The 16,763-nt window shown below is 40.0% G+C and overlaps 2 protein-coding genes across 2 annotated transcripts; one reads left to right on the top strand and one right to left on the bottom strand.

The window, feature by feature from the left end:
• Positions 1-316: 316 nt before the first annotated feature.
• Positions 317-5,266, bottom strand: ptx4 (pentraxin 4, long). The gene is made up of 4 exons (XM_084744175.1): positions 5,021-5,266; positions 3,599-3,777; positions 1,413-2,473; positions 317-1,136 (listed from the first exon to the last, which is right to left on the bottom strand). Exons 1-4 carry the CDS (start codon positions 5,144-5,146, stop codon positions 415-417), a joined length of 2,088 nt encoding a protein of 695 aa, XP_084600301.1. The 5' UTR covers positions 5,147-5,266; the 3' UTR covers positions 317-414.
• Positions 5,267-8,146: 2,880 nt separating this feature from the next.
• On the top strand, positions 8,147-15,235 carry slc2a6 (solute carrier family 2 member 6). Its single transcript, XM_084743941.1, has 9 exons — positions 8,147-8,209; positions 8,389-8,461; positions 9,696-9,967; positions 10,593-10,689; positions 10,947-11,046; positions 11,500-11,693; positions 12,283-12,458; positions 12,721-12,998; positions 14,259-15,235. Exons 2-9 carry the CDS (start codon positions 8,414-8,416, stop codon positions 14,585-14,587), a joined length of 1,494 nt encoding a protein of 497 aa, XP_084600067.1. The 5' UTR covers positions 8,147-8,209; positions 8,389-8,413; the 3' UTR covers positions 14,588-15,235.
• The last annotated feature ends 1,528 nt before the right edge of the window (positions 15,236-16,763 follow it).

Below are 16,763 nucleotides of genomic sequence, written 5' to 3' on the forward strand. Positions count from 1 at the left end.
TTCAGTATCCAGATTACCAAATCCTGTTACATGTAATCTGTTACTCCCCAAGCCTGCTTAACAGTATATTTGCAAAAAAAAAGAAAATGTAACTCTTTCAGCATTAAATACATTGTCTTTATTATGTCTTCAATTGAATACGAGTTGAAAAGTATTTGCAAAATTTTGCGTTTACACAGGATTTCAACTATTTGTTTTTTCTAAAAATATAGCTGCTTTTATTTATGTGAAGGATCTGAATACTTCTTTCACCACTACTATATTTAAGTCCAGTAAGAATATACCGGTGTGCAGACATCCAAAGAACACGAAACAATGAAATATAAACGAATAAAGTTTTTATTTGGTCTTTTAAGAGGCAAGCAAGCAAGAGATAGTTAACATTCCCTGCAGAAATTATGTTTAGAATGAAACTCACACACAGTGCTCTAAACACTCACATGCCACCTGCTGCACCTCCCCATGTACCTCTTTTATGTCCTCCATGCCAAGCACCACCCCTCTGGGCACACCTCTTCCTTGTGCCACCCCTTCGACCTCTGAAGGACTCAGCACCCGGTTCCACACCCTGAACCCTGCCACCCGCCCAGCAAAACCCTCTGCAGGGTCAAACCCTCCACCGACAGCGTCCTGCTCCTGGCCAAGCACCACTGATCCACCTCCAGGAATCTCCCAGCCCTTCCTGAAGTTGGAGCCTGAGAAAGTGAGGCGCCGGTCACTGTAGTGCCAGAAACGACCATGGATGGAGGACCAGACGATGCAGAGGTGGTGCCAGCGATTGTCCAGGAGTGACGACACCGGAAGACGGCGATAGACAGGGTCTCCGATGACAAAGTCCAGGGAGGGGAAGGATGAGGGGGAATAGGAAGAGGATGAGAATGGAGATGAGGAATAGGAGGGGTGGTAAGATGAGGAAGAAGCAGAGGAGGATGAGGCAGAGGAGTTGCGTCCATAGAGAACTAACTGGTTGTCGTTGTCATCTGTGGCATAAGAAAGCAGTGTGCCGACATGTGAGGCCTCCACACGGAGCCACAAACACACAGAGAGTTCAGGAAGGTTGGGGAGGCTCAGGGAGAAGGTGACATAGTTCTCAGCTGAGGCCGAGGGGAAGAACAGCATGGAGTCCACGTTACAAACTGCAGACAGAAGCAGAGAGGAGATTCAGAATAATCTCTGGTACAAAAAAGATAATATTTCTTCCTGGTCACACTTTCTTCTACAGTGCACTAATAAGTTGTACTTAATTAAATTAGTTGGAGACATAGCAACGGTAAGAAAAGAGGGTGGGGCTTAGGAAAGGGTCAAATTTTAATGGTAAAGCTAGAAATGCTTGTAATGATAAATGAATGAAACATCAACCCCACCAGGCTACTGCAACCTATTATAGAGGTAGCCTACCAACTAATACTTACTGGTTGCATCCTTTTTGGGAACTGGCCATGCAGGGATCTTTTGCCTCACAGGAAGTTGGAGGAGGTTGTGGATCACTGAAGACTCCACCTTTGTGTCAGTTTCTACCTCCTCCCCTCCATCCCACCTGCTCACCCTGGGCTGATAAGACTCAGACTGAGGGCGTGGGAGAGTATCTGAAGCCAGGGGCCTTGGAGGCTGTGGTCGAGTCCTATTCTGACTGTCACTGATGGGTTTAGGTTGGTTTGGGGCCTGGGACAAAGGCTGGGGCCAAGAGAGGCGACTGGGGTTCTGTAATTGATGGTGTCTCTGATAATTTAATTTAGGCTGGGATCGCTGTTGCACCTGGATCTGGGCATGAGGATAAGGCACAGTCTGGTGAGACTGGAGCTGCTCCTGCTGGAAAGGGTAAGGCCTTGTCTGGGCCTGCATCTGGATCTGTGACTGGGGACGATAATGATCAGGCTGGGACAGGTAATCTGAGGGTGTCTGCTTCTGGGTCTTTGAATGTTTAGGCTGATTTGGTGTTGCCTGGTATTGATGGGGCTGTGGCGGGTCTCTGCTCTGACCTGTGGTCTGTGAGGGGTCATCAGTCTGGGAATGGCTGATACCTTCTGGTCTGGGTTGGGTTTGTCCGACCAGAATCCTCCCAGGCCTCCCTCCTCTATGTGTCTGGCCTCTCCTGCGTGGTTCATAGTATTCCTGAGGTGTGATGTTGGGGTTGAGAGGCTCTCCTGCCCTCCACATCCCTCTGCTTTTCCCTCCTCCATTCCCCTGCAGGACCTCCTCAAGCCGGCCCTCCAGCCGGGTCATGCGCAGTGCCTGGTTTTTCAGGGATTCCTGCAACCCTCTCAGCCCGATGAGCAGCTCATCACGCTGGACCTGAAGGGCAGCCAGCCTTTCCTCTTGGCTCTGGAGCTCCAGGGTAAGGTTGGAGAGGTCGTGACCAGGGTCAGGCTTCTGTTTCTGGGCATGGCGTCGGTTCTCCCTTACATTCCTCTCCATCAAAGCCAGGCGACCCTCCATTCTCTTGTTCTTCTTCTCGAGCCTCCTCCCCCACTCTCTTGGATAATAATCAACATGAGAACACTTTAGTTTAATCTTTGCATTATTGTTATTGAACGTGCATTCATGTAATGCAGTCAGGACAGGTCCAAATGACAACATTTTATCATTTGACTCACTTCAAGGCCTAGATGGGTGATTATCTCAGCCAGCAGACAGACCTGGAGGGGATCATGCAATCACTTGTATGTGTGTGAGTGTAACCATTCATGTATATTCATGACCACATGCTGAAGGGCCTCTGTGATAAACTTTAAAAAAAAAAAAATGTAAAAACAGTTTTATTGCACCCATGCTGGCAACAGCAGTGACCAGAGGCATTATGTTTTCACGTCGATGTCATTGTGACCTCATGTCCCATTCTTTTTAAGACATTATCTTCAGGACACCTTGAGGGAATTTCTTCAAACTTGGTACAAATGTCCACTTGGACTCAGGAATGAACTGCTCAGAATCTGTTAGCCAAAGGTCACTGGGATCTCACAAACATGTTTTTGGCATTAACTCAAGAATTCATACATTGATGTGATTAAATTTGTCTCAGATGTCTAATAGGACACTAACTGTGAGACACCACTAGTTACATCTAATTAAATTACAGGCCTACTAGTCATGCACCTACATTTCTATACAGTATTTCTGTATATGATAATTATATATAAAAGATATATTATGATGTATGGTAATATATTTTATAATATGTGAAGTCACCAATAATGAGTCACTTCTAAAATGTATTGCATATAATAATATTTAATATATTCATAAGGTTAGATCTTTAACTGTGGAAAATATTATTTATTTATTTGCTCCAGTAAGAGAATGGTCCAAAACCTGATCTGTTTATCATTATTTCCTATCCCCCCAAAAAGAACAGATGCTAAAGGAAAAACCACCCACTCAACACATGTCTAACTTAATCAAATCCCAAAGTTTGTTATTTTTTTCTTTTTGTCTTTAGAAAGATCTCGTTCCTGTTATTTACTGAGGAGTACAGTAACTTGGACCTTACTGTTACCTCCAGTTGCCCTTTTCATTTCTTCTCCAATCCACTCCCTGCTCTGTGAAGCCTTTACTTGCCAAATACAACTGTGGGGGAAACCGTTTGAATTCGAGCTCTAACCTGAGACCCTCTATCTCCTCCGTCGTACTCTGCTTGAAGTGTTCAAGGTCCTGTGACATATGGCGCCAGTGGTCTCTCAGGGCCTCAATACGACTCCCCAGCTCCACTGAGGAGTTTCTGTTCTGGTTCATTGCCAACATGTCCAAACGGGCCTGGGTCAGTGCCTGGAACTGCTGAAACTAACAGGGAAAAAACGTGTTTTCATAAGCCTTTCTGCAGCTGCTGGATAACTGATTTGCAGGTAAGAGAAGTATTCCAAAAACCCAGATGAAGAAAAAACGACATAGATTGCATGATGAATAACCATGATTGTTGCAAGACTTTTTGCACCATTTCAGCTACTTAAAGAGGACTAATAACATATCTGCTCTACAAAGGAAGTAGCCCACAGAAACAGTGAATTTGAAGAAAAGAGGTCAGTTCATAGCAACACAGTTAACAGATGTACCAGTTGTAAACATGTCTGTGAAGATTCTCAGTCATGCAGGTCATGGTATTCAAAGCAAAGGTTGTTGTTAGGACAACCTTTGCTACAAATATTACTTGTAAAACCTCATTCGTATCAGTATGCCCTTGAGGTTGATTATTATATTATATATATATTATTATAGTCCTTTCATAAAACACACAACAAAATACCTTTAAATATTTTATTTATAAGTAGCTGAAATACATTAAATCCTGTGAATTCAGAGTCAGAGGCTGCAGAGATGCCAGTTACTACTAGTCCAATAAGCTAGGCTGGATAGCTGTCAGCGGGACTTGCTTTAGTTTATCTGGTGTTACTAATAGATTCAGCTATTTTTTTTAATGTGCTGGCATATAAACTCAATTACTGAGATGCTGGATCAGCAACATGGATTTTTCAATAACAGGAGCTGGCCTGAAGTCATGGGTCTTAAACAAGGGTTTGTGAACTTAAGTTACTTGAGTCTAGTGTTTGATCATTTTTCATTTTTTGAACTTTATTTTTTTCAAGAATTAAAGATAAGAAAGGGCTACCCATGAATCCTTGTGCAATCGAGCTAGCTAACCTACTAACTCGCTGTGCAGCACCTACAAATACTGGTAAACAAATTTGCATTATTGAAACATATTGCCAAATCAGCTGTATTATTCAAATTGTACAGATACTCTTATGAGCCACAATGGATTCAGATATAAACATATAAGTCACTGAAAAATATAAAGTAAACCCAACAGCTGCAAAGAAACACATTTTTAGAGTCAGATAATTAGTTATGATACTTAAGCTCATTAAAGTTGTACTAACTGTTGAGACACTGTTTCAACTTACAACTGCATAATTTGAAAATAAAATAGTAATATAACAACAGCACAAAAATCCTGTGAATAGGCAAAAAATAAGCTTCTGTAAATGTGCACACAGATACACACAGACAATGTCTGATTCAAACTGACCTGCTCAGTGAGTCGTCGTAGTTTCTGGGACACAGCATCAACTCCCTGCACCTTGACGGGCTGACTTTGCAGCAAAAGCATGTGGACCAGGATCAGGGGCCAGCTGTGGGGCCCGAAGTTGCCCATGGTGCGATGAAGATGGGATAGATGCAGCCGGGAGCCTTGATCCCTGTCTTGATGTCTGGAGGTGAGGGAACAAATAAAAGAGAGAAAGACATAGCTGGAAAGGGCTGGTCTTGATACACACTGCATACAAATGAGAAACATGCATGCACACACACAATACACAAAAGCACGCCCACAAGCTGGGATAAAAACACACTTTCCATTTTTTCACAACATCACAGGGGACCTCAGAGGAAATGCAGATGGATTTAACAGGTAGTCAGCTTCTCTCTGTTTCTCTGTCACTCACACTACGCTGACAAACGCAAAGAAAAGAAAAACACACAGCTCGAAACAATCTACAAACTTGTGTCCAGTTTTTATTAAAATGTAGAATAATGAAAACAGATGTCTAATCCCTGTTTGGCGATGTTTAAGTATGAAAAAGTAATCTTTTTCATGACTTCTGTTTGTTTCTCAACTTTGGAGTTCTCTGGATTCTCTCTTAAAATCTGTTATTTTAGTTTTTACCCACTGCTAAAGTGAATGCTAGGACAACAGCATCAAAACCTTAAACTTTTGTAACCATGCCTTAAACAAAGGCACCAAATCTAAACACATTTTCTGCTTTGCACTTTGTTTGCAATTTCTTCTTGCAAAGCACTACATACCGTTCACTTTATTCAAAATGAAAAAAAAAAAACACACCTGAAAATGGGAACACACACACACAAAACTTCCATACACTAATGCAGCAGATGGTCTCAGTCTACAAATAGACAAATGGACAGTGAGAGTCACTGAGGCAGTGAGAGTGAGAAGTAGAGGAAGAGTGAGAGGAGGACGAGGACAACAAGAGAGAAAAAGATCATGCAATAGTCAGAAACATATTTCCAACAACATTACAGGGTCATATTTCAGGACCACTGAGGGGAAGCAACGACTACCTGAACAGGAACTAGACCTTGGTAACACAGTGTTAGCTAACAATGCCTTTTTTGTTTACCATGTCACTGTTCACTGTACAGTGATTCAGAGTAACTTTGTTTCTGTGAGTGTACTTAACAGTTTTTTACAATTGATTGCACACTAAAATTAACATACAGTTGGTGAAATCTGACACTCAAGAAAAATGTCACCACAGATCTGTGCAATTATAAGCACATTTTCCACCTCACACTTTTTGCAAAACACTAAACACAGTGTTTTCCAAATCACTGAACACACTTCTCTACATTAGACACAGAAATCTGGTATGATGTCACTTCTTTGGACTTTCAAAGCACTGCTTTTAAAATTACAGCACAAGTCAAACGATGGATCAAGCCATCGGATGTACAGACACTCAGGTGCTTAGTTGTAAACTCTTCAATCGGGCATGTGAACTATAAAAAAGGCAACAAGTGAGTGTGTATTCAACACAAATAGAGGATCTTAGCAAAGAAGGATCAGATGTGATTCGAGCAGCACTGGTTGACCACGTTGTAAACAATGGATTGACACAGAGAGAGGCTGAACTGAGAGTTCAGCTCAACATCAGCAGATCTGCTGTTGCAACAGTAAGTTTGACATTTTGACATGAGCACAGGTGGAAAAAACAGCTTTCCTCCACAGATGTTGTTGCTGTGTTTATGTGCTATTTTGAATATGTTCTGTTCTGATTTTGAGTATAAAATGCAAACTTTGAAATGCCTGTTTGTATTGACTTTTAGAATGTGAGAAATAATAATTTCATCAGTGTGCAGCACTGTTTTTCATGTTGTGTTAATTATTATTAACACAGATAATTTTGTAATTACAGTGTCATTGCAGTTCTGGAATTTGTTTTCTTGTTTATTATTTTTCCACAAAGAAATTACTATATTCAAAGATATAGAAAAAAGTACAGTAAAGAATGAAGCAAATTCTTACATTTCTGATTCATTCATATACTTAAGAACAGTGTCTCTGGTGTTTGTGTCTTTTAGGTCAGTGTGTTGTAAGTGATAGTTTATGCTTTCTGAGTGAGGATTGTTGGAGTGTTTTGGTCAAATTAGCATGTTGGTAATGCAGACTGTGTGGCTTCGGTATTGACTGATGCTTGTTAGCAATTTAAAATTATATTACTGTTAGATATTGATCAGCAGAAGTAGAAAATGGGACTTCCGACCTTGATGTGAGCAGTTTCATGTAGGAACTGCTTTTTTTTTTCGAGTGGAAACAAAGAAATTCCTGTGTGTACTTGTGTGTGAATTGATAAAGTGAATGGTAAATCTCATGATGCGTGGGCTGGTGCAGAGGCAGCCTGTACTTTCCTCTTTCCCCTGACTCAACTGCATGGGGATCTGGCTCCGGTCGTCTTCTTCTGCTTTCTCTATGACCGACCCAATCCAGGAATCATGCCCTTGACCCCTCCCTTCTGCTTTCTGCTCATGACCAAGTTGCAACATGGTGGCTTCATTTACACTGGGATTTAAAAATGTGTTACTGACCTGTACGTTTTTTAAAAAGTCAATGTAGATAGAAAAAAAATAAGAAGATAACACCAAGGGTCCATGAATCTTAAGCAGAACTGGTTCAAGAACCAGAGCTAAGTTGGTGGAAAAGGGCTCTCCAAGTTCTACCTAGAACCCAACAAATGTAGAATGATTTTTCCCCACAGACCAAAGGGTCCTTAATGGAACCTCTTGTTTTACAAAGAACCCTTGATTGTATCCTTTCTTCAACAAAGGGTTGTTGAGAAGCAAATGGTTCTGGGTTGAACCTTTTTGGAACCCCTATTTTTATAAGAGTGTTCCATAAATGTGTAATAAATCATTAATTTTACTTCAGGTAGAAATGCACAGACAATTTTTGATAAATGTTCATTTAAAGAAAGTTAAAAAACGTTATTGCAGTTTATGAGTGCATCCTATCCAAAATTCAAGAATTCACATCACAAATTCCAATTCAGTTTCGCCTGTGAAAGTCCTGTGTAAACAGTTTTCAGTTTCACTTTCCTTATGACCAGTTCATATGTAACTTCTGTCAGTTTCAGTCAGTCAGCCTGGAAAACCCTGAACCACATGCTGTCAACAGAAGGATCATGATCATCACTTGAACAAGGTGGATCTCATTTGTTTTAAGTTTAACTGGCTGTAACAAGGAACACCTTTGTCGGCAGCTTCACTGCAGCTTGTTGAACTTTTCCTCTAACAGTGTTTTTTTTAGAGGGCTGCATTTTTGGACTTGAGTAATAAGTCATACCTTCCTGAGGAAAACAAACATTGCAGATCTTGAAACAGATCAGAAAAGGCTCCGGCTGAAGACATGGGCGAAGAGACTCCCCTGCTGAGATCAACATCACAGGGATCCAAGGTTGGAAACATTTTCTTACTTTAAAACCTCTTAAAATCTCCTTAAGAGCACATAGATTTACTCTGTGATTGCTTGATTTAATATGAACAAAAGATACATTTTCCACACTTGTTCAGGGATTACAGTTTTTTTGTGAGGAAGATCAGGGTCTGGATTCACAATAATATTTCAGACTGTTCAGACTGTGTGTAGGGTTAAACTGATCTTAGGTTAGTCTAATGCAAGTCAGACAGTTTCACAAAAAGACTGACTTATTTTAAGCTTAAAAAGTTAGTCTCCCTACCTAAGGTTGTATCTAAATATCTGTCTCCAGTACATTATTTGTGCTTTCAAGAATACAGTAATCAGATTTGGGTGTATCCCTACAGCCTACTATTGTTTTTGTTTGTCTTTATGTATAGTCTAAGAAGATGGGAAGAGCTTTGAGTACATTTGTGAAGTACTTTTAATAATTCAGACACAGACATTACAATAAAATGAGGCTTGGTGTTATCCTCCTAAAACTGTACTTCAAACTCAGCAAGAAAAGAACATTTAGAAGCAACTTTGGGAGCTCCCAGTATATCCAATGTTGCTCAGTCAAACAGTACTGTTGGTGCATCAGTTAATTCCCTAAAACCATAAAAATAATGCCTAACCTGAGTTGTTATCAGGGTAAATGCTTATCAATAACATTTTTAACTAATCTATGTCATTCTATGTGGTCAGCAACCTTAAACACATTAGGCAACATTTGAGTAAAAAATTGCTATGCAGTATGTGAGTTAATAATGCATTATCAACCAAACATTTACTGTACTTTAGTCTGCCATGTGTTCTGCGACTCAGCAAGCTGCATATCAAAATTTGTGCTGACTATCTGGAGTGTTGTTGTTCCCTCTTTGGGGGGCGGGGGGGTATTTGCATGAATTTCCCCAACTGCAAACACAATTTTCTGATTATTCTGGCACTATATGAACCCAGGATATTGTGATACGTTCAATCAAACTTATTGCAGGTTACAAAAGAAAACACATTACTTCTGTGCTCTGGAAGATTTTTGTGAATCTATTTCATTTATATGAAGACAATAACATAAAAATACTTAACTTTCAAAGCTGTGATCCCAGAATTCCCTTTATCCTGAACAAACTTTAAGTGTTTAGCTCTAAATCACAAAATCAGACTTTTTTTCCTTTTCAGTATCTATGTATGCAGATCTGAGTTTTATTTTGTCCACATCCTTCTTCCCCAGATCAGAAACTCCAAACTGTACCTGGCCGTCTTCTCGGCCGTCCTGGGGAACTTCAGCTTTGGTTACTCCATGGTCTTCTCATCCCCGGTCCTGCCAAAGCTCAAGAGCCCCGATGCCGACCCCCGGCTCAGGATGGACACGGAGCAGGCTGCCTGGTTCGGCTCAATCTACACGCTGGGTGCAGCAGCTGGAGGGCTGGGGGCCATGCTGCTCAACGACCTGATTGGACGAAAACTAAGCATCATGATGTCAGCAGTGCCGTCAGCTATTGGGTGAGTCTCAATTAACAAATACAGGGTTGAAGGTTTTGATTACATACCCATGTATCTGTCCTGCTCAGTGGTATGAACTGCATACGTCACTTTTGTGCAGTGGAAACGTGCTGTAGTGCTGCACCAGTTTGCTGAATTTCACCCCATCAAACAGAGTCAGTGTGCTGCTAGTGTGCATGTTGGCTCACCTGGAAAGGCCCTGCTACACTAAATGGAATGGGACCTCAGTAGATAGAATTTGCAACCTGCCATAACATTATTATGCTGCTTATGCTTTACTCCACTCTGCAGAAAGATTACTTTTTCTTTTTATACTTGAAGTACATTTTTCTCATTATACCCTACATTGTTATTGGTTAAATTTATATTCTAGAAGTCTATTAAGTGTAGTTTATTTCTCTGTATATTGTGCTTTATGATCATGCCCGTGAGGTGAGAAAACCCAGGGAACTGTCTTGTATTTCAAAAACAAAAACTGCTTTGAGAAGGGACAAAACTTATACCTTTACTTTAAACTCTCTCTGTTCTTATTTGACTGAAACCCATACATACTGTTCTATCCATAGATAGTATGAGTCTACATGTACTGTTTTTTTTTTTTAATTCCTATCTCTATGTGTCCTAGATACTTGCTGCTTGGAGGAGCTGTGGATCTGTGGATGCTCCATGTGGGCCGTTTCCTCACAGGCGTTGCTGGGGGAATGACCGCAGCATCCATTCCTGTAGGTTACCATGGTTACAGAAACTTTAAAAAAACTCTATTTACACAAGTTTACCTCTTTTTTGTCCCATAAAAAAACACCCTGCTTTGCGGTAGTAGACAGACTGATATGACAGTATACTGATATGACAATCCTGACATTTACGTAAAAGGTTTTAAGGTTTTAATTTAAATGTTTTGACATGTATGTTACTCTCATATTTGTACCCCCTGAATTCTTATGGCTGTATGCATGTCTTTTGCGTGTTTATGTCTCAGGTTTACATCTCAGAGATCTCCCACAAAGCAGTGAGAGGAGCCCTGGGCTCCTGTCCTCAGATCACTGCTGTGTTTGGGACCCTTTCCCTCTACGCCCTAAGTATGAACATACCACTACTACTGCATAAATACTAATGTACAATATTACAATATTATATTACAATTATTAATATATTATATATTTCAATATTTTAAAAATACATTTAGCTGAAACTCCTATGCAGAGCAGCTTACGTTTCTTCAGAATGTATGGAGATTCAGTGTCCTGCACAGAGAGACATAGAACAGACTATTTGATAACTGTCTTAATGTAGATAACACTGGGTCATGTTGTGGTATTTTAAAGAATGTGTCTAAGAGATATGATAGCAGTAAATTGTTCACCTGTCTAATACATCATCAGGAAACATGTTTAAAAATCATGGAGGAGAAAATCTATCATACAAAGGTACAACTGACAGCAGCCTCGATAGACCAGAATGATATGTAGCCACAAGACAATTAAAGAGTCTCAAGTCTCTGGCTGTAATGATCTCACTATCATGATGTACAGGCCTGGTGGTTCCGTGGCGGTGGCTTGCAGTGGCAGGGGAGCTGCCAGCTCTGCTGATGGTGGTGCTGCTGGCGTTCATGCCCTCCTCCCCCAGGAGGCTCCTCTCTCTGGGCAAACAAGAGCGGGCTGAGAGGGCCCTCCGCTGGCTGAGGGGAAAATACTACGACACACAGATTGAGCTCAGTGACATACAAGTAAGACGCACCTAACTGTTAGAGGGTGTTTTTATATCAATCACTTGGGTTGAAGAAGTCAGCTGAATAGATACACTGGTGTAAGTTTAAATAATGAAACAGATGATCTTTTAACATCACACTCACAAACTTACTTCAGTGGTACACATGCTAGAAATAAAGACCGTCATCACTTCAAGTTCTTAAAACCTACAGGGAGTTTATAAAATGTAATACCGATACCTCCTTATGACCAACAAAAGCAAACAAGATCATCAGCGTGAAGATTATTTCTATATAATTGTTCTTAAATCCTGCAACCAGGTCAGATTCTCCTTTAAATCAGATGAAATGAGCCTGTCTTTACATTTTCCCAGGCTAGGTTACAGTGAGTAGTATGCTAGGCAATTAAAAAGAAGCAGGAGGAGATTTTTCTTAAGATAATTTTATTTTTTAACATTTTATTGTGTGGTTATGGCAGTGGAAACACTACTGCTTCAAAGAGGCCTCCAAAATTAACACAAAGATCTTTGTAGACACTTGAAATAAATATTGTGTGATGTAAACACATGTATGTATTGTAAGTGTATCTGTCTGTCTCCAAATATAGCACAGCATCAACAAACAGGGTAAAGTCACATGCTCGCAGCTGGCCACACCCTCCTACTACAAGCCAATCATCATCTCAGTGGTGATGCGTTTCCTGCAGCAGATGACAGGCATCACGCCCATCCTGGTCTACCTGGAGCCCATCTTTGCTAAAAGCAAAGTCTCCCTCGAGCCCAGGTTGGACATCTATTCAATTTATCTATATCTGTTCTTTATATATTTATATATTTCTTCTTTTTTGTTTCTTGATATTGTTTTTATTTCTCATGTAATTTTTGCTGTTTGTTTTTACTTGACAATGATGAAAGCGCCTGATTTATCTACCTGTCACAAGCATTGTGCAAATCACAAAATAAAATAATCTTAATCATAAATGTGTTTGGTCTGTTAACCAGTCCCAGGATGCTCCAAATGCTGACCCTTGTTCTGTGTCTGTCAGATATGATGCTGCCCTTGTGGGTGTAGTCCGCCTCTTTTCTGTTGCCACGGCAGCCTTTTTGATGGACAAGGCAGGACGTAAGGCCCTGCTGTACACGTCGAGCATGCTGATGTTCCTGTCCAGTCTGACTTTGACCATGATCTCCCACACCACGCCTTGCCCTCCAGCCCCCACCCCTCATAATGTCACTGAGAGTCTGGTCTACAGCTCCCATAATGACATTGGAAACACTGGCTCAAGCATGGTTCCTGTCATCAGCACCATGGTGTTTATATTTGGTAAGTGTTGCAAGCACCTCATTGAGTTAAAACCTAACCATAGCTTTGGCTTTTGGACATGCTAACAGTGTAGCTCTTTGGATAGCAATGTCAGATGTTCAGTCCACCACTTTGGGTCAGAACATCTGAAAACCTGCTGGATGCACTGCTAAGAAATGTGCAGATATCAAAGGCGTCTCAAGGAAGAATCATGATCATGTATAAGAGAAGCGGATGCAGTTTCTGGGTCTGAGAAATGAAGCCAATGCAGAGGTGCCTTAAACCTGCTTTCCTTCTAATGGCCAGCAGGGGGCGACTCTGCTGGTTGCAAAAACGTGTCCAATTATATGGAAGTCTATGAAAAAAATTATCCTACCCCTCACTTGATTTATGACCTCAGTAAGCAATTTCCTAATAAGTTTATGGTCTCAACCATAACCATGATGTGCATTTTGTAAATCACGGTCCCCACTATATTGTGCAAGAGGAAAATACCTTTCTTTATGAATCAGCTGCACATTGTGTATGGTGGTGATTAGCAAATGTTAGCTTAAACATGCTAAACTGAGATGAACATTATACCTGCTGAACATCAGCAGGTATAATTTGTTGTGTCATAGGTTCATGTTAGCATACTGACATTAAAATTTAAAAAGCTTTTGGATCGTGACACCTGGGTGCAGTTTAGCTGTATGCTCTTGTTTTTGGTCGATTTCAGTTCATCCTGCTCAGGTAGAAGCCAGCTACTAACTTGTAAACACTGGTGTAGCCTGTTGGATTTGACAACCTGTTGGGCGTGTGTCTTTGTATTTAACGAGGCATATGCTGCCAATTACCTTTTGACTTGTTCCAACAAGTTAAGAACTGTTATGTCCTTAGGTCATTTTGTTATACTGAGCTCTGGAAGCCTGATTAATTGATGTCGATTAAACATCGACATCACTGTGTTTTGTCTTATTTTTAATTGGTTTCAAACATGATCTCATGCCTTACTGAATTTAGAAAACTTTTCTGATACATGGTGATGCAATTATACAGTGATGCTTAGATGCAAGGATATTGCTAAAAAATTATATTAGTGCCTTTTTCATATGATTATTATTATTATTTTCAGCCAGTTGATTGAATGTACCAGTGTCTAAAACACTCGCACAGCACACCATGATGTGACCGTTCCTTAACAAAGCGCTTTATAAGATGTTTTGTGTTTATTGTACTGTGACATAATCCTCTTTATTATGAGCTATTTGCTTTGCCATCACATTGTTCGTTGTCTCCTAGGATACGCCATGGGATGGGGCCCGATCACATGGTTGCTGATGTCAGAGGTGTTGCCTCTGGTTGCCAGGGGCGTTGCTTCAGGTCTGTGCGTGACTGTCAGCTGGTTAACAGCCTTCATGCTCACACACGCCTTCACACACCTGGTGGACTACTACGGCCTGTACGTCCCCTACCTGTGTTTTATGGTGGTGTGTGTGCTTTGCCTGCTGTTCAACGCCGTGTGCATCCCGGAGACTCGTGGCCGCACACTGGAGGAAATTGAGAACTATTTCAGGACAGGACGTACGTTCACCATCAGACGGAGTCATTCCACTGCGCAGTCGAGCTGAGGCCTAAAAATCCCTTTTATCAAAAAATTTGTTATTCCCATAATGTACCTCAGAGGTCTGAGCTCAGCAGACTAAAAACAATTATTTTAAGGTCAAGAAGCAGGTCACTGTTTATACATCTTAGTAAAAATCATTTTGTAATAATAGTAACATTTGTATAATTGTATATATTAATTCTTTCTTTCGTCAGTCGTTTACATTTGTTGCTTAAATACACTTGCTGTTTTTAGTTTTATGAAGAGTTTTCAGGTGTCTGTACTTGAGTGTTTATTTTTCACAACTTTTTACTGTTACTCTGTACATTTCAACACAAATATCTGTAAAAGTTGTAACAAGATGACAAAGATGAAACAAGACAAAAAAAAACTATAACAAGACAAGAATGTCACACTGACTGATTTTTAACTTCCTTTTTCCACTTGTATGTGCGATCTGTGTCTCTTAAATGTTTTAACCATGCCAGTGGATTATTTTTTAATTTTAATGTTTTTGTCTGATCACCATGGGAAATGATAATCAGTCTTTCATGACTTTTCCTTTTCCTTAGTTCAGTTTATTTTTAACAAGACAAAAATGTCAGAAGATGTAAAAAACGCAACAAGATGAAAATTGACATAAAAGAGGTAACGAGACATTGACTCAAAGACGTAACAAGTAAAAGACTCAACAAGACATGGCCTAAAATAATGTACAGAAAAGAAGTAACAAGATTAATCAGACCATGGAGAAAAGCTGAGGTTCAGTTAGCTTTGCACAGAAAAAGCCCACAGAAATGTCTTTCAGAGGGCTTTTACTTTTATCTTTGACTTCGTTTCAGAGTCTATACTTTTTCTCTTTCACTTAAGTAAAGAAGTCGAATCAAGACTTCCAGTTTCACCAGCCTTTCTTTTTACACATATATCTATACTTTTACTTGAGTAAAAGAATGTGTGTACTTTTCTTTTTCTTTTTACTTCAAAACATCAGCTATGAAATCTACATATACACTGTAAAAAACAAAACATATGTAAACATAAATATGCAAACATAAGATTTCTAGTGTTCATTTAAAACATATAAACGTGAGTTATTTTAGCTTTAAGTCTTTTGACTTGAAATAATGAGTTAAACGAGTATGCTGTACAAAGTTAAGTCAACTCTTTCTAAAGTATATGGGCAGACTTCCCAACATGCATTATTTCAGTGTTAAAAGGCTCCTGAGACCCAGCTTTTGTATTTTCTGAAGAAAACATATGATGAAAACTTGCTGTGTGTCTCTACTGTAATTGAATTTAAGAAACTCTTAAAAGACTAATCTTTCAACGCACACTGTATCTTCATCAGAGTCACAGACACGTCTTCTTAAATCACCTCCCCTAATCAGACACCGTATCAACACCAACTAGATCTACAGAGAGGGACCAAATATCCACACCGATTTCCTCAATCATCCAATCATCCGAACTTTTTCCTGCATGGACTGTCTCCCCCTTGAGACCACTGGACAGGCCTTCATACCTTGTGAGTTGGTTGAATTGTGTTTAACCTGCTTCCTCTACACTTTAATATAAGCCATGATCACTTGTTCTCACAATAATGAAAACCATGTGAACCATGATAAAGTTTAGTACTGAATTCAGTCACTTTTCACTTATTCTGAAAATATATTAAATTCACTGGGAGACGTTTTTTTTTTTTTTGTTTGATTTTTTTTTTCTATACTGAAACAAAGTAGTTTGTTTGTAATGCTTATTAAACTGAAGAAGATTGTTAGGTTAACTTAATATCTGCAGTTACTGAGCACATTTTCTTATGTACAACTAAGTTTATTTGGCTCGAAAAAGTTTATTTGTTTTGAATCATTACACAATTATCTCAAATTGTCTTTTGAGATTCAGTCAATTTAAATTTTTAAGGCAGCCCAGATAAAACCTAAACCATAAATATCCTTATATTTTCATTAATCATGTGCACAAACAGGCTGCCAGGTGTCTGAGGTGAAAAATAAAACTGGTTCATCATCCTCTCTGGGCCTAAAAAGGAGACAGGAAGTGATGCAGCCGGTACACACTGGTGGCTCAGCAGGCCAGGTCACATGCCGCAGTGTTCTCAGTGTCATAGGCTGGAGTCTGACGCACAGCGAGTGAAGTACATGCGTGATGTACATGTGGACAGAGGTGACTAATTTGCAAACAGA

The sequence above is a fragment of the Lutjanus erythropterus genome, chromosome 19 (assembly GCF_056507025.1).
Source record: "Lutjanus erythropterus isolate fLutEry1 chromosome 19, fLutEry1.hap2, whole genome shotgun sequence".
NCBI classification, from domain to species: Eukaryota; Metazoa; Chordata; class Actinopteri; order Lutjaniformes; family Lutjanidae; genus Lutjanus; species Lutjanus erythropterus.

Excerpts from the sequence above, each read along its gene's own strand:
- ptx4 (XM_084744175.1), bottom strand. The coding sequence starts at position 5,146 with ATGGGCAACTTCGGGCCCCACAGCTGGCCCCTGATCCTGGTCCACATG. Across the intron at positions 2,474-3,598 it reads GAGGAGATAGAGGGTCTCAG|AGAGTGGGGGAGGAGGCTCG; the intron begins GTTAGAGCTCGA and ends TTATTATCCAAG. Across the intron at positions 1,137-1,412 it reads TCCCAAAAAGGATGCAACCA|TTTGTAACGTGGACTCCATG; the intron begins GTAAGTATTAGT and ends TTCTGTCTGCAG.
- slc2a6 (XM_084743941.1), top strand. The coding sequence starts at position 8,414 with ATGGGCGAAGAGACTCCCCTGCTGAGATCAACATCACAGGGATCCAAG. Across the intron at positions 8,462-9,695 it reads CAACATCACAGGGATCCAAG|ATCAGAAACTCCAAACTGTA; the intron begins GTTGGAAACATT and ends CTTCTTCCCCAG. Across the intron at positions 12,459-12,720 it reads AAAGTCTCCCTCGAGCCCAG|ATATGATGCTGCCCTTGTGG; the intron begins GTTGGACATCTA and ends TGTGTCTGTCAG.